The 15848-nt window shown below is 57.0% G+C and overlaps 1 protein-coding gene across 4 annotated transcripts in view; it reads left to right on the plus strand.

Annotated features, from left to right (window-relative positions):
- TRMT44 (tRNA methyltransferase 44 homolog) overlaps positions 1-9739 on the plus strand; it is a 55007-nt gene extending 45268 nt beyond the window's left edge. For 2 of the 4 annotated variants that reach the window (XM_045777063.2, XM_087864317.1), the window contains 2 exons: positions 1732-1886; positions 4000-9739. In XM_045777063.2, the coding sequence (XP_045633019.2) occupies positions 1732-1886; positions 4000-4587 (743 nt within the window). In that variant the 3' untranslated portion in view covers positions 4588-9739. Of the gene's footprint in view, positions 1-1731 lie in introns of all 4 variants that reach the window. The other 2 variants (XM_045777067.2, XR_006776105.2) reach the window with 2 other exon arrangements.
- The last annotated feature ends 6109 nt before the right edge of the window (positions 9740-15848 follow it).

A 15848-nucleotide genomic window follows, 5' to 3' on the forward strand; every position in this document is an offset into this window, starting at 1 on the left:
CCGAGCCCCAGAGCTGGTGCAGTAACCGTGGGGTACTGCAGCTCTACCCCCGGGGGACACGTGTGCCCCGAAGTACAGAACCAGCCCCGCGGGGAACCCGCTTACATGCCATCAGTAGCCAGTGGACGGACACCACATGGCGGAGGACATGCGTGAGAATCCTGGGATGGGGTGGGTCACGTGACCCAGCACTGCACAGGGGTCGCGTGGATGTCATGGACGTGGGGCAGAGCGAGAGAAGCCGCGTACGAGGCTTGGTCCTGTACGCGGCCCTGACGTAAAGCTCGGACCAGGCAAGATCGCCTTTGGGGACAAAGGACAGAGTCTACTGTCAGGAGGACTGTGGTCCCGGGGGAGGTGGCAGGGGCCTCAGGGCGCAGGCGGCATGGCCACATTTATGCATCCACTTCATGAAAATGCATCCCCCTGTACAGTTTGGGTACTCCCTCTGTGTACGTTATACTTCACAGATTGACCAAAAAAGGCCCCCAGACTCAGGCTGACACAGTAAGGGAACGAGGGACCCCCAGGAGGCGAGGAGGTCCCAGCCTGCAGGTCTGTGGGGCGGGGGTGTGAGAGTACAGACACTCAGTGTGAGGCTGCGCCACGTTCCTTCGTCTCACAGATACTCACGGAACACCCGCTGTGGGCAGAGTCCTGCCCTAGGCCCCGGGGACATGACAGGGAAGAACCCACACTGAGCCCCGCTGGCCCCTGGGAGCCCGCCACCCAGTGAGGGGTGGCCGGTAACTCACATCCTGTCTTCTCACTGGGCACCAGGCCCCTAAAATGGTGGATGTGATGGGCACACGGCATGTCCAGTTCCTGCTCTGGGTTCAGGTGCTGCAGACGCAGCTCTACCCTCAGGCTGCTCCCAGGCTGCTGGGGACAGGGAGCCGGCTGTGGCAGCCCAGGGGCGTGCCAGACCCAGCCTGGGAGGGGTGAACCGGGGAGGCTTCCAGGGGGAGGTGGCCTTTGGGATGAGCCTAAAGGCCATGTAGGAGGCGGGGGCTGCAGGGTTGTTCCCAGCTCGGGGAGCAAGGTATCTCTCCTGCAATATTGGCTCCCCAGATCACTCCCTGCTCCCTCCAGCCTCATCTCCAACACCTCTGCCCAGCATGGGATGATGGGGTCCGTGCCCACTTGTGCTGCTGGGAGCAGAGGCTACTGTTCTGTCTGGCCGTCCCCCTGGAGTCTAACCCAGAGCCTGGTTCACCCTGGCAGCTCAAGAGACCTTGTCCAGCTGACCTTTGATCGGCTAGCTGGCACAGTACCCAGGACCCCCACCCCATGTGAGATCAGCTTTTCAGCTGGAATCACCCGAGATGTGGCGTGGCGTTCCTAGGTCCCCGTCTTGAGGACCTTGCTCACAACCCATCTGTCACTGAGCCTCAGTTCCCCCCATGTATCGGGGGGAGATACGCCTGCTTGAATCAGCAGGTGGCACATGGGAGGTGCTCAGGAGGTGCGCAAGGAGTACGGGGATGTGCAAGGCCAGGGTATCGAAGGGTCGGGCTGCACCCAGAGGCCAGGGCGTGGCCAGCACTGCAGGGGGGTGAGCACAGCTGGAGGTGGACACGCCAAGCCCACGCCTGCGTGGCCATGTGGCCTTGGGTACCGTGACCAGAATCCACCCCAGGCTGTCCATGCCCCCCGTGCTCCACAGGAGGCCGCCAGCTGCGCCAACATCTTCCTCTATCTGTAAATAAACTGTCTGCTTTCCTCCTGCAGACCCATGCTCGTTGGCAGGAGACACAGAGAGAACGTTCTGGAGGTGCTCAGTGCACTCTTCTCCCTGCGGACAGGACGGAGCCCTCCTCCTGGCCTCCGCGCTGCCAGGACCGGGTCGTCCACGCTCCACTGACTTCCCTGGGGCCTACACCGAGGTTTGCTGGGGGTCCCGGGCTCAGGGGAACAGTGCTAAGAGGGACTCTTGCATGAGCTGGGTTTTCTTCCTGATAGGTCCCTGAGCTGAGAGGTTCAGGGTGGGGAGGGATGGGCTGGGTGGAAGGAACCTTGTTCTGCTTGAGAATGGGAGACCCTGAGTCCCTACATTGGGGGAGGCCTGTGATAGCAAGACCCTTAGGTTGAACAGCCCTCTTCCCTCTGCGTTCAGAGCAGCACTGCTCAAGTGATCTAGGAGGAAGGACTGGTTTTTAGAGGTTCCAATCTGTCGCAGACCAGCACTTTTGTAAAACAGGATAGAAATAAACTGCTAGGAAGTCAAATAAAAAGGTAGGCATTCAAAAGACAGACCCATTTAAGTTATTATTGTCATAAGATGTAACAACAGACATAAAATCACTTTGTCAAACTGTCCTACAAGTTTCTGTCTGCTCTCGATTTCTGCATCTGTTTTTCCCTGACCAGTAACAATGGTTCGCAAATGACTCTGGGTCATGGCACACGTGGGGTCACGCTGGCCTGGTGGGGTCAGCCACAGGAAGGTGGTTTGTCCTTGGCTGTGGGAGGTGAGTTGCCTGGAGCTGAAAGTCAGAGGGCCCCACGGACCAGGGGTCCAGCTCCGGCCACTCAGTGCATGGGGGATGGTCAGCGGGGAGGCCAGTGTGCCCCCTGAGAGGTGGCCGGGGTCACGGGCAGAAGTGTGCAGGTGGACAAGCTGCCTCTGAAGGTAAGGAAAGTGGTGGCAGTTGGGGGTTTCTGATTTGGGGTCCCCGAGTTAAGAAGGCCCATGAGAAAAGCCAGACAAAGCAGACAGTTTTAAATTCCTTCCTGTTTATACTGTGGTGTTTTTTGTTTCTTGAACTTCTGGGGGAAGTTTTATGATTCTTTTCACTTTAGTGGGAGGGTCAGAGAGAGAAATGGGGGTGGAGAAGAAGGGGAGGGGGTTTGCTCCTTGCCTCCCTGAAGGCCTAGGGCAGCCTTGCATCAACAGCAGAATGTGAAGGAGTTGGGTGGCCATGGGGGTGCCTTGCACAGAATGTCTGTGGGCTGCCTGGAGAGATGTACAGGGGTGTGGGGGATCCTGGAGAGAGACTCTTCCAGAAGACAGCAGAGGTTCGAGGGGCAGGACAGAGCCAATGCGAACTCCCCCATGTTAGCAGTACTCAAGAGGGAGGATAAAGCTGACACCGGAGGCACATTCATAGCCTCTCCCACTCATTCCGTCACTCAACACTCAGGACCACACTGCAAATAGGACAATTCCTTCCATTGGACAAATGAAGAAACAGAGATCAAGGGAAGCGACTGACCTGCCATGTTACACAGCAGATAATCACAAAAATGTTGCCTTAACCTTGTCCCCCAGACTCCAGAGCACAGGTTCCTTCTAATGTACCTCCTGCTTTTATTGCCCCTGAGTCCATGGCACAAACACTCACACATTCAGCAGCACTGAATTGCACTGGCTCATGCAAATAGGCCAAGTGCCTTCTGAGCTCCTGCCATGCAATGGAGCCTGGACTTTGTTTCCCTCTCAGCTCCAGGCCATGAACTCCAAAAAGATCCGTCCACCTATCCGTCATCAACTCACCCATCTAGCCTTCCTTCTTCCCTCATTCCTCCCTCCCTCCATCCAACCACCTGTCCCTCCATCCACCCATCTATCCATCCTTCTTTTCCTACAAGAGGTTTGTTGAACTGTGGACATCCCGTGTGCTGGGTACCATGTGATCCTGCCTGGAGGTCCCCACCGACATCTGCAACAGTGTAACCTTGTAACAATGTAACCTGCACTACCACACACCACTTCTTGAGTCGCCTGCTTCTCTCCCTCCCTCCGAGCTGATTTTAAACACTGAGCGAGGGACTGGTGTGCAGACGGAGCCTCTTCTTGGTGGTGGTGCTGCCCCCACCTCACTGCTGTCTGGGAAGAGAATGCACGTGGAAGGGGAAGCAACAGCTCAAAGCGCCAAGTCCTCAGCGATCGGTCACGATCACCAGGCAACCGTCAGCAGGGCGCCCGGTGGTCTGGGGGCCACCGTTGTTGCAGGCACGGCATCAGTGCCGAATCTTGAGCCACTGAATTATTTACAGGTTTTCAGGATGGAGGCTGCAGGAAGCCCTTGGACAGGTGAGACAGGATCGAAGCCTCCAGCTGACACAGGCAGTTTGGGACGTTTCCTGGCACAGCGATACATCCAGAAATTTATTTCAAAACTCATTTCTATGCAGTGGCGATCGTGGCATGCTGAAACCGGACCCTGGTGCGGCTTTCCCCTCCTCTGGCACCAGGCCCTGTGGAAAGGAAGTGCGGGGTCTCCTACCCAGGAGGCAGTGGCAGGCATGTCCCAGCCCTCTCACCAACCTGCTCGTGCAGGGCCTCTGGGCCTGAGTCCTCATCTGAGAACCGCACATGGGCCGGGTCCCCTGACATGGACAGTCCTGCTGTGGCCGTGCCTCTTTGCTGAGCCTGTCTTCAGCTGCAGGAGGAGCTGCCCACATGGGAGCACAGGCCGTGGGGTGAGCCATGCACTCCTGAGTAACCGGGTCAGACTCTTCCGCCCTGACCTGCGCGAGCTGGGTGCCCAAGGGAGTGCCTCCGGGCTTTACAGAGAAGGAAGGCGGGGTGGCGGGGCTGCAGGGGAGCCCTGGGGTGGAGGCCCTGCCGGATCAGTGGGCTGAAGGGACAAATGAGGGTCGGGGTGGGGCAGCCCCTGCCCAAAAAGCCCCCCAAGACAGCTGCTGGAGGCTGGGAGGGGCTGGGCAATTGGGCATAAACAGCCCCTTCCCAGCACGGGCTTTTTGGAGGATCCCCACGTTTTCCCGTGGTGGCCCAGGCTCAAGGCCACGTCAGCAGCAGGCCGGTCTGGGAGGCAGCCCGTGTTCTCAGGGTTTCCACAAGGCACAGGCTTCTGGCAGGTTGCGAGGGGGGCTGGCACCTGGGGAGCTCCTTTCCTCTCCTCAGAGAAGGAAAAAGTGACTTCCAAGAACTGAGTCGCATTCAGGAACCTTTCTGCCTTGAAAGGACCCTTTCTCTGCGCTGGCTGGCGCTCGCAAAGGGCTCCAATTCTGCCCACCTGGCTTCAGTTGTGTGTAAGGGCAGCGGGGGGCAGAGGGCCTATGGGGGGGGCCCTGACCCAGGAGGGGAGACAGCTGGGGACAGCAAGGGCTCTGGTGGGACAGCCAGACCCAGGAAAGCACCCTTGCGGGGCAGGTGGCTCCGCTCACAGCCGGGTCCCCAGCCAGGCCCTGACCCCTGAGCCACACTACCCAGACCAGGCCCCGACACTACCCAGACGGGAACCTCGGGCTGCCTCCCTGTCAAATGGGCAGGAGGTGGCAGGAGACAGGGCGGCTCCAGATTTATTGAAGACTTTCCTGGGTTCTTTGCAGCCCTGACAAGGAAGGGGTGTGGGGTGGGCCCTGCCCGTGCTCTCACGTCATTTGCCCTTAGGTCCCATTTTGTGTCCTAGTGTCCCCTAGCCGAGGAGGAGGTGGTGGCCCGGCTGCCCTCCTGAAGCCCAGCAGTGCAGGCAGTGCTTTCTGGGAAGACAAAAGGAACTTTCACAGAAGCCCCAGCTCGGCGCCACATCTGGTCTACTTCGGGGCAGAGGAACGCGTGGGGAGGGAATGAGAGTGTGTTTGCAATAAGTAGGACAACAGCCACGTTTCCGGAGGGCTCGGGTGCCTGGCACACTGGCCCTGAGACAGCTCGCTGGGTGGTCCTAGAGGCATCCATCAACCCCTCCAGTGTCATCTTCAGAGAGCCAGACAGAATGTGCCTGCAAGGGCTCTGGCTGGCTGGGTCGCCCTGCTGGGTCACTAACTTTGTGAGCGCCCCTGGCTGGGCCCCTGTCTTTGGGGGCCTCTGTTTCCCCACGTGTAGAGTGATGGGGAATGAGCCTCAGTTAGGGAAGGAGCCAGACTTCCTCTGGTGGGAAGGAGAGGGGGTGCAGAAGTCAGGTGTGGAGCTGAGCTGGGGAAGGGCTGGGCTTGGTGAGACCCCGGCAGACGGGCTGAAGAGAAGAGCAGGTGCTGTTGGAGCTGCAGGCATGGGCCAGTGAGGGGAAGTGGAATGCTCGAGTGGCTCTCCAGGAATGTTCCTTAAGGGGGAGCAGACAGCACGTGCTCATTCCTTTAAACTCTGGCTCTTCCCTTCCTCTTGGCTGGAATGCAGATCTGCTAGTTGGAGCTGCAGCAGCCACATTGTGACTCTGAAGACAGACTCCACACACTCAGTAGGTTGAGGCAGAAAGAGGAGGATCTGGGGTCTCTGCCAACCTCACATCTGCAAGAAGATGACTATCAGCTAATCTCTGTTATAAATATAAGTGTAAAATTTTTAATCAAAATTTTGCAAATTGACTCCAATAATATGTAAATAGGTTAATATATTACAACCAAGGCAGATTTATGCCAGGAATACAAGGCTGGTTTAACACTGAAAAAGCAATCAGAGTCATTTACCACATTAACAAACAAAACATGAAAAACCACAAGATCATCTCAATAGAAGCTAAAAAACCTTTTACAAAATCCAACGCCTATTTTTGGTAAAAACTCTCAGCACACTAGGAGTGGAAGGGAACTTCCTCCAGATGAAGGACACCTGCCAACACCCACCGTTCCCGCCCTACCTGGTGGAGCCCGACTCAGGCCTCCGGGAGCAGGGACCAGATGAAGTATTATTACACACACGCCTGACGAAGGGAGGCGCACGCGGCACGCATTATCTCATGGCATCCTTTCAAGGACCCTGTGGGGAAACTGAGGCGTAGGAAGCCGCTGGCTCACCCGATATCCCACAGCCGCGAGGCTGAGGCGGCAGGACTGCCTATGCTCTGCGGACTCCCGCGCCTTCAGCTCCCAGCCCCACGCCTGGCACATCGCGCGCTCGGGGCTTGAGAAATTACTAGTGGTAAGAATGGTGATAAGATTCAAAGCCGGTTTGGATGGGACAGGGGTAGCAGAACGCACCTTCCCACACCGAGCGTCCTAAGGAGGGACTTTCCCTTGACCCTCCCGGCTCTGCCTCCAGCCTCACTTGGCCGCTTGCGGGAGGAGAGCGTGCTTCCTGCTGGAGCCCACCACACATACGCGCACAGCTTCCGTGCCCTCTGGCCACTCCGGGCCCACAGTGTGGCACTCCCAGCCTCCAGGTTTGGGGACAGCCCCTTGGAGCCAGGGTCACCGCTGCTGGTGGCCAGGTGGCAGCATAACCCCAGAGCCAGCCGGGTCACCCTGTACCCGTCTCTCTGACTGGCCAGACACGACCCCCAGGGCCCGTCAGCTCCTGTCTTAGCGATGGCAGGCAGGACATCCTGGCTGGAGGGCAGGGGCCGGGTCTCCGCCTCTCCCCAGCATCCCCCCGCCCCCTCGAGGTCCAGACACAGAAAGGGCCAAGGAAGTCTTGTTGAAAGAACTGGTGGGTTTTCAACACTTCAACCTTCTCACCTTGACTTTCAGGAGAGAAAGCGTAAGGCCTGGGTCCCCACATGGAACCTGCTTGGCTGTGTCCCAGGCGGGCACCAGGCCTCTCGCGCTAAGCCGTCCCAGCATGGGTGCCGGGGTCCAGGCCGCCCCCGCGGGCTGGAGAGCTTGCTGGGCCGGGATGCAGCCGCGATATCCCCAGGGCCATCTGCAGGAGTCCTCCCCAGGGCCGGCCAGTGTTTGTGCCTCCACCTCCAGCAGGGGGAGGTTGCCAGGGCAGACTTTCCACTGCGAAAACAAATGCTCTGGAAGGAATGGGGTGGCCACGTGGACCAGAGCCCTGTTTCCCAGCCAAGCCCAGGCTGCTCTTCCTTCCAACCATCCTCCCCATCGTGATGGCCGAAGCTGCGTCCTAGCATCGTCCCTGGGGCTGCAGGGCTGCACTCGGCTCAGGAGATGCAGGCACCCCCACAAGCCACCCTCGGCTCCTGCCCCCAGAGCACTGGGTCCCGTGGGGAAGCTGAGAAGCTGAGAGACGGCCACACATCCACGGCCAGCACTGCAGCCGTGGCAGTGATCGGCTACAGTCCTTCCACGGTGCCAGGAAGCTGGTAAAGATGACCTTACTGAACACTTGAAACACAACCTGAGGCTATATCATCACCTCGTTTTATAGACAAGGAAACCGAACTCAGAGGAGTTTAGGACCATCCCTAAGGTCACCCAGCTAAAAGAGAAGCAGGGTTTGAACTGGGTTGACTGACCCCAGTTTGTTGGATTGTGTTTCTGTGTGGTTTCTCCTGTGACAGAGGGGAGCAGAGAGGCTATGGGAGCCCAGACGAGGCACTGAACACAGGCCTGGCATCAAGAAGTCTGCCTGGGTGCAGTGAGAACACAGCTGGGTGTTGAGGGATGAATAGAAGTTGGCCAAGAGGAGGAGATGAGAGAGCGCAATTCAGGTCTCTAGCCAGGACCCTGCCCCAGGGCTGGGTGGTAATCAGGAGGGCTTCTGGGGGGAGGTGTTTCCTGGGGTGACACCTTCAGAATCTATCTCCATAGAGGCCTTGGGACAGACAGAGGTTGAAAACTCACGGCCTTTCATCGAAGGCCCTCCAGGGAACACAGCTTAAAAGCACGCGGGCCTCCCTGTGAACCAGAGAGTTTTCTGGGCCATGGAATTGGCAAAGGGCAGCAGAAAAGCAGGGCAGAAGGAAGACACATTTCAAAGGAGGGTCAAGAATTTGCTGCTCAGGAAATATTTCTGGAAAAGTTCAATGGGGCGTCCTGTGGAATCTCAAATATTCCAAGTTTAAGAGGAAGGAAGGTTTGTGTTCCCGGGATGTCGGCCTGTCTCAGCTCTTCTTTCATGGGTGAGGCCAAGGCCTCCAGGGAGGGGCAAGGTCAGTGCTGGGGAAGGCGTGCTTGGGGAAGGCGTGCTTGGGGAGTGTGCGTGGGAGGCAGGGGCTGAGCCAGCATCAGCCCCCAACGTGGAAAACATCTGGGGCGTGCCTCCATCTGCCTGCCGCTCACCCCTGCTCGGGCTCTGTCTACGTGGCTGCCCCGGGGATGGCTTCATTCTCCAGGGAGCCCCACACGGCACATGGGGAGACACCCAGGAGGCCCCACCCCTCACTGACTCTTGGACACGGTCCTCTGCAAGATGCTTCCTCATCTGCAGACCTCTAGGAGAGAAACCATTGCAGGGGAACCAGGACGCTGCTCTCATCTCCGTGCCAGACCCACGGCTTTCTGCAGACATGCACGCGAAGGGGCAGGGACCAGGCTCTGCTGTGAGCCTCGTCCACCTGCCCCTGGGGAGTGTGAGGGTGCACGGTGCAGTGGGGACCGGTGCTGAGACTTGATACTCGTCTCCTGGGTGCTGCAGTCTGGGCACCTCCTGTTTCTGTCTTGACATTCTGTTCCCAGTTTTAGAGCTGAGGAAACAAGCATACAGAGAGCCTGTGGCCGTGGGGGCCAGGGCCGGCTTCATGTGCGAGGGACTAGAGTGTGCTTGGAGATCCCGCTTGCCCCCAACCCAGGCCAGCACCCCCTTGGCCCCACTGGGCAAAGCCCTCTGCAGCCATTGCACCAAAGGTGACGCTGTCCAGGCAGACGAGACCGTGCAGGCACGTGTGAGTATGCGTGTGTGTGCACACGCGTGTGGCCACGCATCAGGACCTCCGAGCTCTAGAGGGAGCTGGTGTGCAGCCAGGTGGCCGGGCTCACGAACAGTGCAGTCCTGTGTGTGTGTGTAGATGACATTTACTAGAACAAAATACCGACAGGGATGATCCGGGGCCCCCAGATGCCTCTCCTGTTTTTTAAATTCTCACACAGGCCATGTGCCTTTTTGCGCATAGAGTGTTGTGGGTTTTAACCCGCGTGTAGATTTGTGTGAGCCCATCAGCCCCCAGAGAACCCCTACGGGCCGCGCGGGGGACCCTGTCCGTGGCCCTCACGCCCGCCGCCACGAGTGCTCTCCTCGGCCGCAGTTCTGTCCTCCCAGGAGGTCACGTGAGTGGAATGAGACCTGACGAAGTCTTCAAAGTAGCTTCAGTGAGGGTCGCCCGAGAAGAAAGTGGGTCGCGGAGGGTGGATTCCTTCAGCAGCGCGAGGCCCTTGGGACCGGCCCCGTTCCTCACTAGGGGGCGTTGTCGGGGGACGTGGCCTGGTTTGTTTCCCTTTCACCCAGTGGAGGACACGTGCGTTGCTTCCCGTGGGTGTCCTTGGCCCAATGTGGCGAGTTGTCAGCCACTGTTCTTCCAGATGCCCGCCAGCCCCTCTCCCGTGACGTCGGTGACACAACCCTTAGACCTTCTGCTGTTCCCCAGGTCTCCAAAGCGTTGTTCACGTCTTTCTTTTTTTCTTTTTATTTTTTAAAGATTTATTTATTTATTTTAGAGACAGAGAGAGCTCGCGGGCACAAGAGAGAAAGCATGTGTGCACACGCAGGGAGGGAGGGGCGGGGGGTGGAGAGAGAATCTCCAACAGTCTCCCTGCTGAGTACGTGGCCTGGCCTGGGACTCGATCTCACAACCCTGAGACCACGACCTGAGCCAAAATCAAGAGTTGGACGCTTCACGGGACTCAGCCACAACTTCTCTCTTTTTTTTAAATTCTACTTTTTATTGAGACGAAACTCACATAAGTCACCCTTTAGACTGTTTTAGAGTGTACAGTGTAATGGTTTTTAGTACATCCCCAGTGTTGGGTAACCATTACCAATCTGCTTCCAGAACATTCCTACCCCCCCAGAAGGAAACGGCCCCGTGAGCCGTCACCCCCAGCCCCCTCTCCCAGACTAGGAGCCCCTTGTCTGCCTTCTGTCTCTATGGACCTGCCTGGTGTGGACATTGCATATGGACGAAACCAGGGACACGTGGCCGATGGCGCCTGGCTTCTCCGTGGAGCACCACGTCCTCAAGCCTGTGGCCGTGTCCTTCCAGTGGCTGAGGAGCATTCCCTCGTACGGACGCATCACACTTAGAAGCTCTGCTCGTGGGTTGGCGCACACGCGTGCTGCTTCCGCTGCCGGTTACCGTGAGTAACGCTGCGTGAGCGTCCGCGTGTCAGCGTCTGTGAACCCGTGCTTTCAAGTCTGTTCGAACCAAATCATTGTATGCAGCGGTGTGACTTCTCGGTCACATGGGAACTCTGTGTGGGACTTTTTCAGGGGCTGCCGCACTGTTTCCTGCACGGCTGCACCATGTTACCTGCCCGCCGGCCACGCACAAGGGTTCTGACTTCCCCGTGTCCTCGCCAACCCCTGCTACTTCCTATTTCCGATGAGAGCCGTGCTCGTGGTTGTCGGGCGGTGTGTCACTGTTTGGATCCAAATGTCCCTGGCGAGGGACGTGGAGCAGCACCTCCTCGTGGGCCTGCCGGCCATCCGTATGTCTTCTTTGGAGAAGCGTCCCCTCGGCAACCGGACTTTTGATAGGGATCGCTCGGAAGCCGGAGCTCCGTCTGGGGAGTATTGCCGTCCGAACAAGCCGTCCCGTCCATGCACACACAAATGTTTTAAACTTTGATTCCTGTATTTTTCAGCCTTACAGTTTTCATTTGGTTCTTTTTTAGATCTTGTGTTTCTTTGCTGAGTTGTTGTTGTGTTTTTTTTAATCTTTTACTTTCGTTTCAGTAGTGCTCACGCGCTCTTCCTGGGTTGTTTTTATGACCCTGCTTTCAGGTTTTCGTCAGACAGTGCTGACATCTGAGTCATCTTGGCATTCCTGCCTGCTGGTGGTCTTCTCCCACGTGAGCGGAAGTTTTCCTGGTTCTTCGTATGCCAAGTACTTCTGGATTGTATCCTGGACACTGACAATGTTATGTTATATGACTCTGGGTCTTGTTTAAATACTGTGGAGAATGTCCATATTTTTGTGGCAACGGGAGCCGAATCCAGCTGGGCCCGGCCCACAGCCTCCCACGGTTTCCAGCAGCCTCCTTGGGTCGAGGTGTAACATCGGCTCCATTTCCAGTCTTGGCGGTGGTCTGTCCTGCGTGCACCACCCAGGGGCCAGTCTGGGTCCGGAGAGGTGGTCTCCACTTAGCCGAGTCCTCAGTCCTGGCATGCTGTTCACACCAGACGCACGCACGGGCAGCTCGGGGCGGGGGGGGGGAGGGGTTGCTGGGGCTTCAGGAGCAGCCTATGGTGTCAGGTTCCAAGCTCCTTCCTTTTTAGGATGTGTCTGGGGGCTTTCTGGTTCTCAGGGGTCCCGTCTTCAGTCTTGGTTAGCCTGACTTGTTGCACATCTCCTAAGAGCTATGCTGAGTCCAGGGCCAGGCAGTGAGGGGACAGGACACAAGCAATCGACTTTGTCTCACGCTCTGGAGACTTGGTCTCCACGGATTGGGAGAAGAAGGTTTGGGCATCTGTGGGCTCCCGCTGCCCCGCTGTTAGTGCCACGGGAGCCTGGGAGACAGCGGGAAACAGCCCACGTGGCCAGCACATTTGGAGGCCCAGCGCCTGGCACATGCCCCTCGGCAGCCCCCGTTCTCCCTTCGCCGCCCTCAGCCAGGTGCCCAGCCCCAGGAGCTGCTCCCTTCCCGAATGACGGTTCCCTACCTGCCGGCTCCCTTTCCTTCCCCGGGTAGGCTGTGGGGGCTTCTGAGACAGGCCAAGCTTCTGACTATTTCCAGAGGGAGCTATTCCCTGCTGCCCCACCCCTCACAACTCCTCCCCCTCCAATCTCTCCCCTCCGTCTCTCCCCCCTCCTGTCTCCATGCCCATGTGGCACTCAGTCACGCCTGATCATACCTCACACTCTCTGTGCCCATCACTCCTCAGGCTCTGCAGTCCTTACTGAAGAACACTTAGAAAACCAAGGCTCAGAGAAGCTGAGGGAGGGACTCACGAGGGCAGCGCTGGTCTGCAAGCCGCACCTGCCAGACTCTGCCTTCCTTGCTCTCCGCACCAGAGAGCTCCAGGAAGTCGGGCTTGAGCAGCTGGGAAGAGCTGTGCTTTATCCCTCTCTCTCCCTCCACCAGCTGGTTGTTGTCACACACGTCCCCAAGCCCAGGGCCCCGGGTGGCTGTGCAGACGCCTTCCCCGCCCGCCCCCCAGCTGGGCTCCCCGGAGAGTGAGGCCCAATGTCTGCTCTGATGAGACGACGTTTGGGGGTTTGATTGCTAATACGACTCTAAGCCAGTCACTGGCCACACGCTGTAAAAGCAGCTTATAAAGAGAAGAGAAAATATGAAAAGGAAAGAAGGAGAAAAGGTAAAATAAGCCTTAACGTCTCAAGGAGTCTTGAGACTGACTGACACCAAGGTACCAGGATGGAAGGAGGCAAGATTTTCTGTGCCATCGTTCAACATGAGTTTGAAAAGAATTTGGATAAGCAGTAAAACCAGTAGGTTATAAGCAGGTAAAAACGGCGAAAGCAAGAACAGGGCAATGTGAAAATCCGCAGCGTCTTCCATGTGGACAGCACCGTCATGGGCCTGAAGCAGAAGGGACGGGGGCCTGGCCAGTCCTGAAAACTCCGTCTCTTCCGAAGAGTGTAGTGAAGGCCTAGTTACGGAGACACGGACACGGAAGAGAAGCAGGGAGCTTGGTGGTCAAGCGGAGTGAGGCTGTGGGCACCAACACCGAGCGAAGACCCCGCCACGGCAGGCGGGCAGCGTGGGGTCCAGGGCCACGCAGCAGAAGCGTGCTCCGTGCTCGAGCTGGCTGGGAGACCCACAGCACAGGGGTGCGTCCTCAGCTGGCTCCTGGCCTGGAGCAGAGAGGAGGGTGGGGACCGCCACAGAGGGACCGGATGGGGTGCTCAGTGCTGGTGGAGTTGGGGCCTTTGTGAGCTTTGTTATGTTCCAACCTGGGGTCTTGGATGACGCATCCGGAACACTGACAATGCATTCCATCTTCCCACACTTCTCAGACTGGGGTTAGCCAGGCGCAGTCAGCTGGACAGTGCAAGGGAAATGCGGAGCACCGGGGAGCACTGTCTTCCCTCTGGCGATTCCTGAAGGATGCTGCCTGTTCAAATTACAGAATTTCACAGTCAAAGAAGTGAAAGCCACTTGGAGGGTCTTTTCTGGAGGTACCAGCAAGGATGCCATTGAGACTTCTGGACCAGGAGCTTGACTGCCTGGTTCTAGCCCTTAATTCATTCACTCACCTGTCCATTCATTAATTCATTCACTTATCAGACTTTTGCCAAGTTTCTCTGGATGCCAAACTCAGAAATGTGATGGACCCAAGATGCAGAGATGTGAAGGCTGTGTGCTTCCCATGGACTGGCTTGGGTTTTACTCCTGTGAGCCCCTTCAGTCCTCTGTGGCTTCCGAGGGGGGCACCCCTAACATGGCGGGGAAAGAAGAGGCTCAGTAGGGAGCTGCCTGGGGCCCGCTGCAGCCCCCAGCAGGGCCAGGGCTGGACCCAGGCCTGACCCCCTGCAAACCTCTCTTCCATTCCCCATGCTGCATCACCCATACCCTCCGCCCAGCCTGAGGTCCAGGAGCTGGGAACCTTTTCTGAGCTTGTTGCCTGTCTTCTCCTGCTAGGGGCAACCTGATGGGTGGGATGAGGCAGGTCTCAGGTTGTGGGAAGGGCCAATTCTCAGGTCTGCTCCTGAGACTGGAGTCATCAGGGAGCCAGTCCAGACCCAACTCTCAGGGCCACTGCCAGTGTTCCCAGGTGTCCACACCCTTGACCATGGCTCTCTGGATGTCAGGAAGAATGTTCTAGATGCCCCAGAAAAGGCATCCTCATGGCTCAAACTGCCCAGTACTTTATTGCCTTTAGTCTGGCAAACCTCAGGACACATCTTCCTTCTTGGGGTTCCATGGGATCCAAACAGGGAAGACCAAACACCCAGTTCATGCAAAATATTGACGCTTTGCTAGGTAAAAATCTCACAAAATGTTCAGCCTTGCTGGGTATTGGCAAAATTGGCTGTGTGTCTCCCATGGCATCTTCCCTCCCCCACTTGAAAAGTGCTGCTATTTCTCAGTTTCCCAACTGTAGACACTACACCTGACTCCCTCCTATACAAGAAGGGGGATTTTCCTTCTCCCCCCCCCCCCACCTTTTCCCAGAAGTTGCAGCACAGTTTTGGTTTATTCAGTGTTCAGTGCTGTTGTTATGATGACCCAGTAAATGCCCCAGATGGATGGACACGCAATAGACCATGATTATATTGTCTTTCCAGCCTTCTCACTTGCCTGGAGTTGGCACTTGCCTTGCATTTTTCATTTGCTTGGTTTTTCACTTATCACTAAATTATCTGCAAACTCCCTTCATTGTGGCTAAGTGAATCGGGTTACCTATGGGTCTTTTAAGCCTCTTCCCTGGGGCCTTCTACCTACAGCTCCAACCTGGCTAGGTCGCCCTTCAGGTCTGCTGTATTGCAAGTTTCTGCAACTCCCTTTGCTACCTCCCTGGACTGGCTCCCCTGCTTCCTGGTTCCCACAGCTCCCTCATCCATGGGAGTCGGTTAAGGTTAGTGGTTAAAGCACAGATTTTGGAACCCGACTGCCTGGGGCCAAGTCCTAGCTCTTCTGCTTTGTTCAGACTCACCAGCCACTTGCCCCTGGTCCCACCCTCCCTGGGTGCTAGTTGAGACAGCACCATCTCTGGGGATGGATTGCATTTGGAAGGTACTGACAGACAAGTTGTTAAGCTGAGAACAGGAAAGAGGAAAGTCTGTGTAGTCAGGTGTGTGGAGATGCATCATGGAAGATGACACTTGAAGAGTCAGGTGGGGCCTGGAATCCCAGGCTGAGGAGTTGAGGAGCAGGGTCTCATCTGAAGGCAGTGGGGAGCCATCAGAAATTCTTGAGCAGGGGGATTACCTAGAATTTAGATCCAAAAAGGACCTTAGCCCCTGTAGGTCCACCAGAGCTCTTCATTTAAAAATAATGGGATCAAGGAGCCTGGGTGGCTCAGTCAGTTAAGGGTCTGCCTTCAGCTCGGGTCATGATCTCAGGATCCTGGGATCGAGCCCTGCATTGGGCTCTCTGAACCTACTTCTCCCTCTCCCTCTACCTGCCTCTCTCTCCCTCTATCAAAT

The sequence above is a fragment of the Ursus americanus genome, chromosome 8 (assembly GCF_024610735.1).
Source record: "Ursus americanus isolate L20-20 chromosome 8, mUrsAme1.1.p, whole genome shotgun sequence".
NCBI classification, from domain to species: domain Eukaryota; kingdom Metazoa; phylum Chordata; class Mammalia; order Carnivora; family Ursidae; genus Ursus; species Ursus americanus.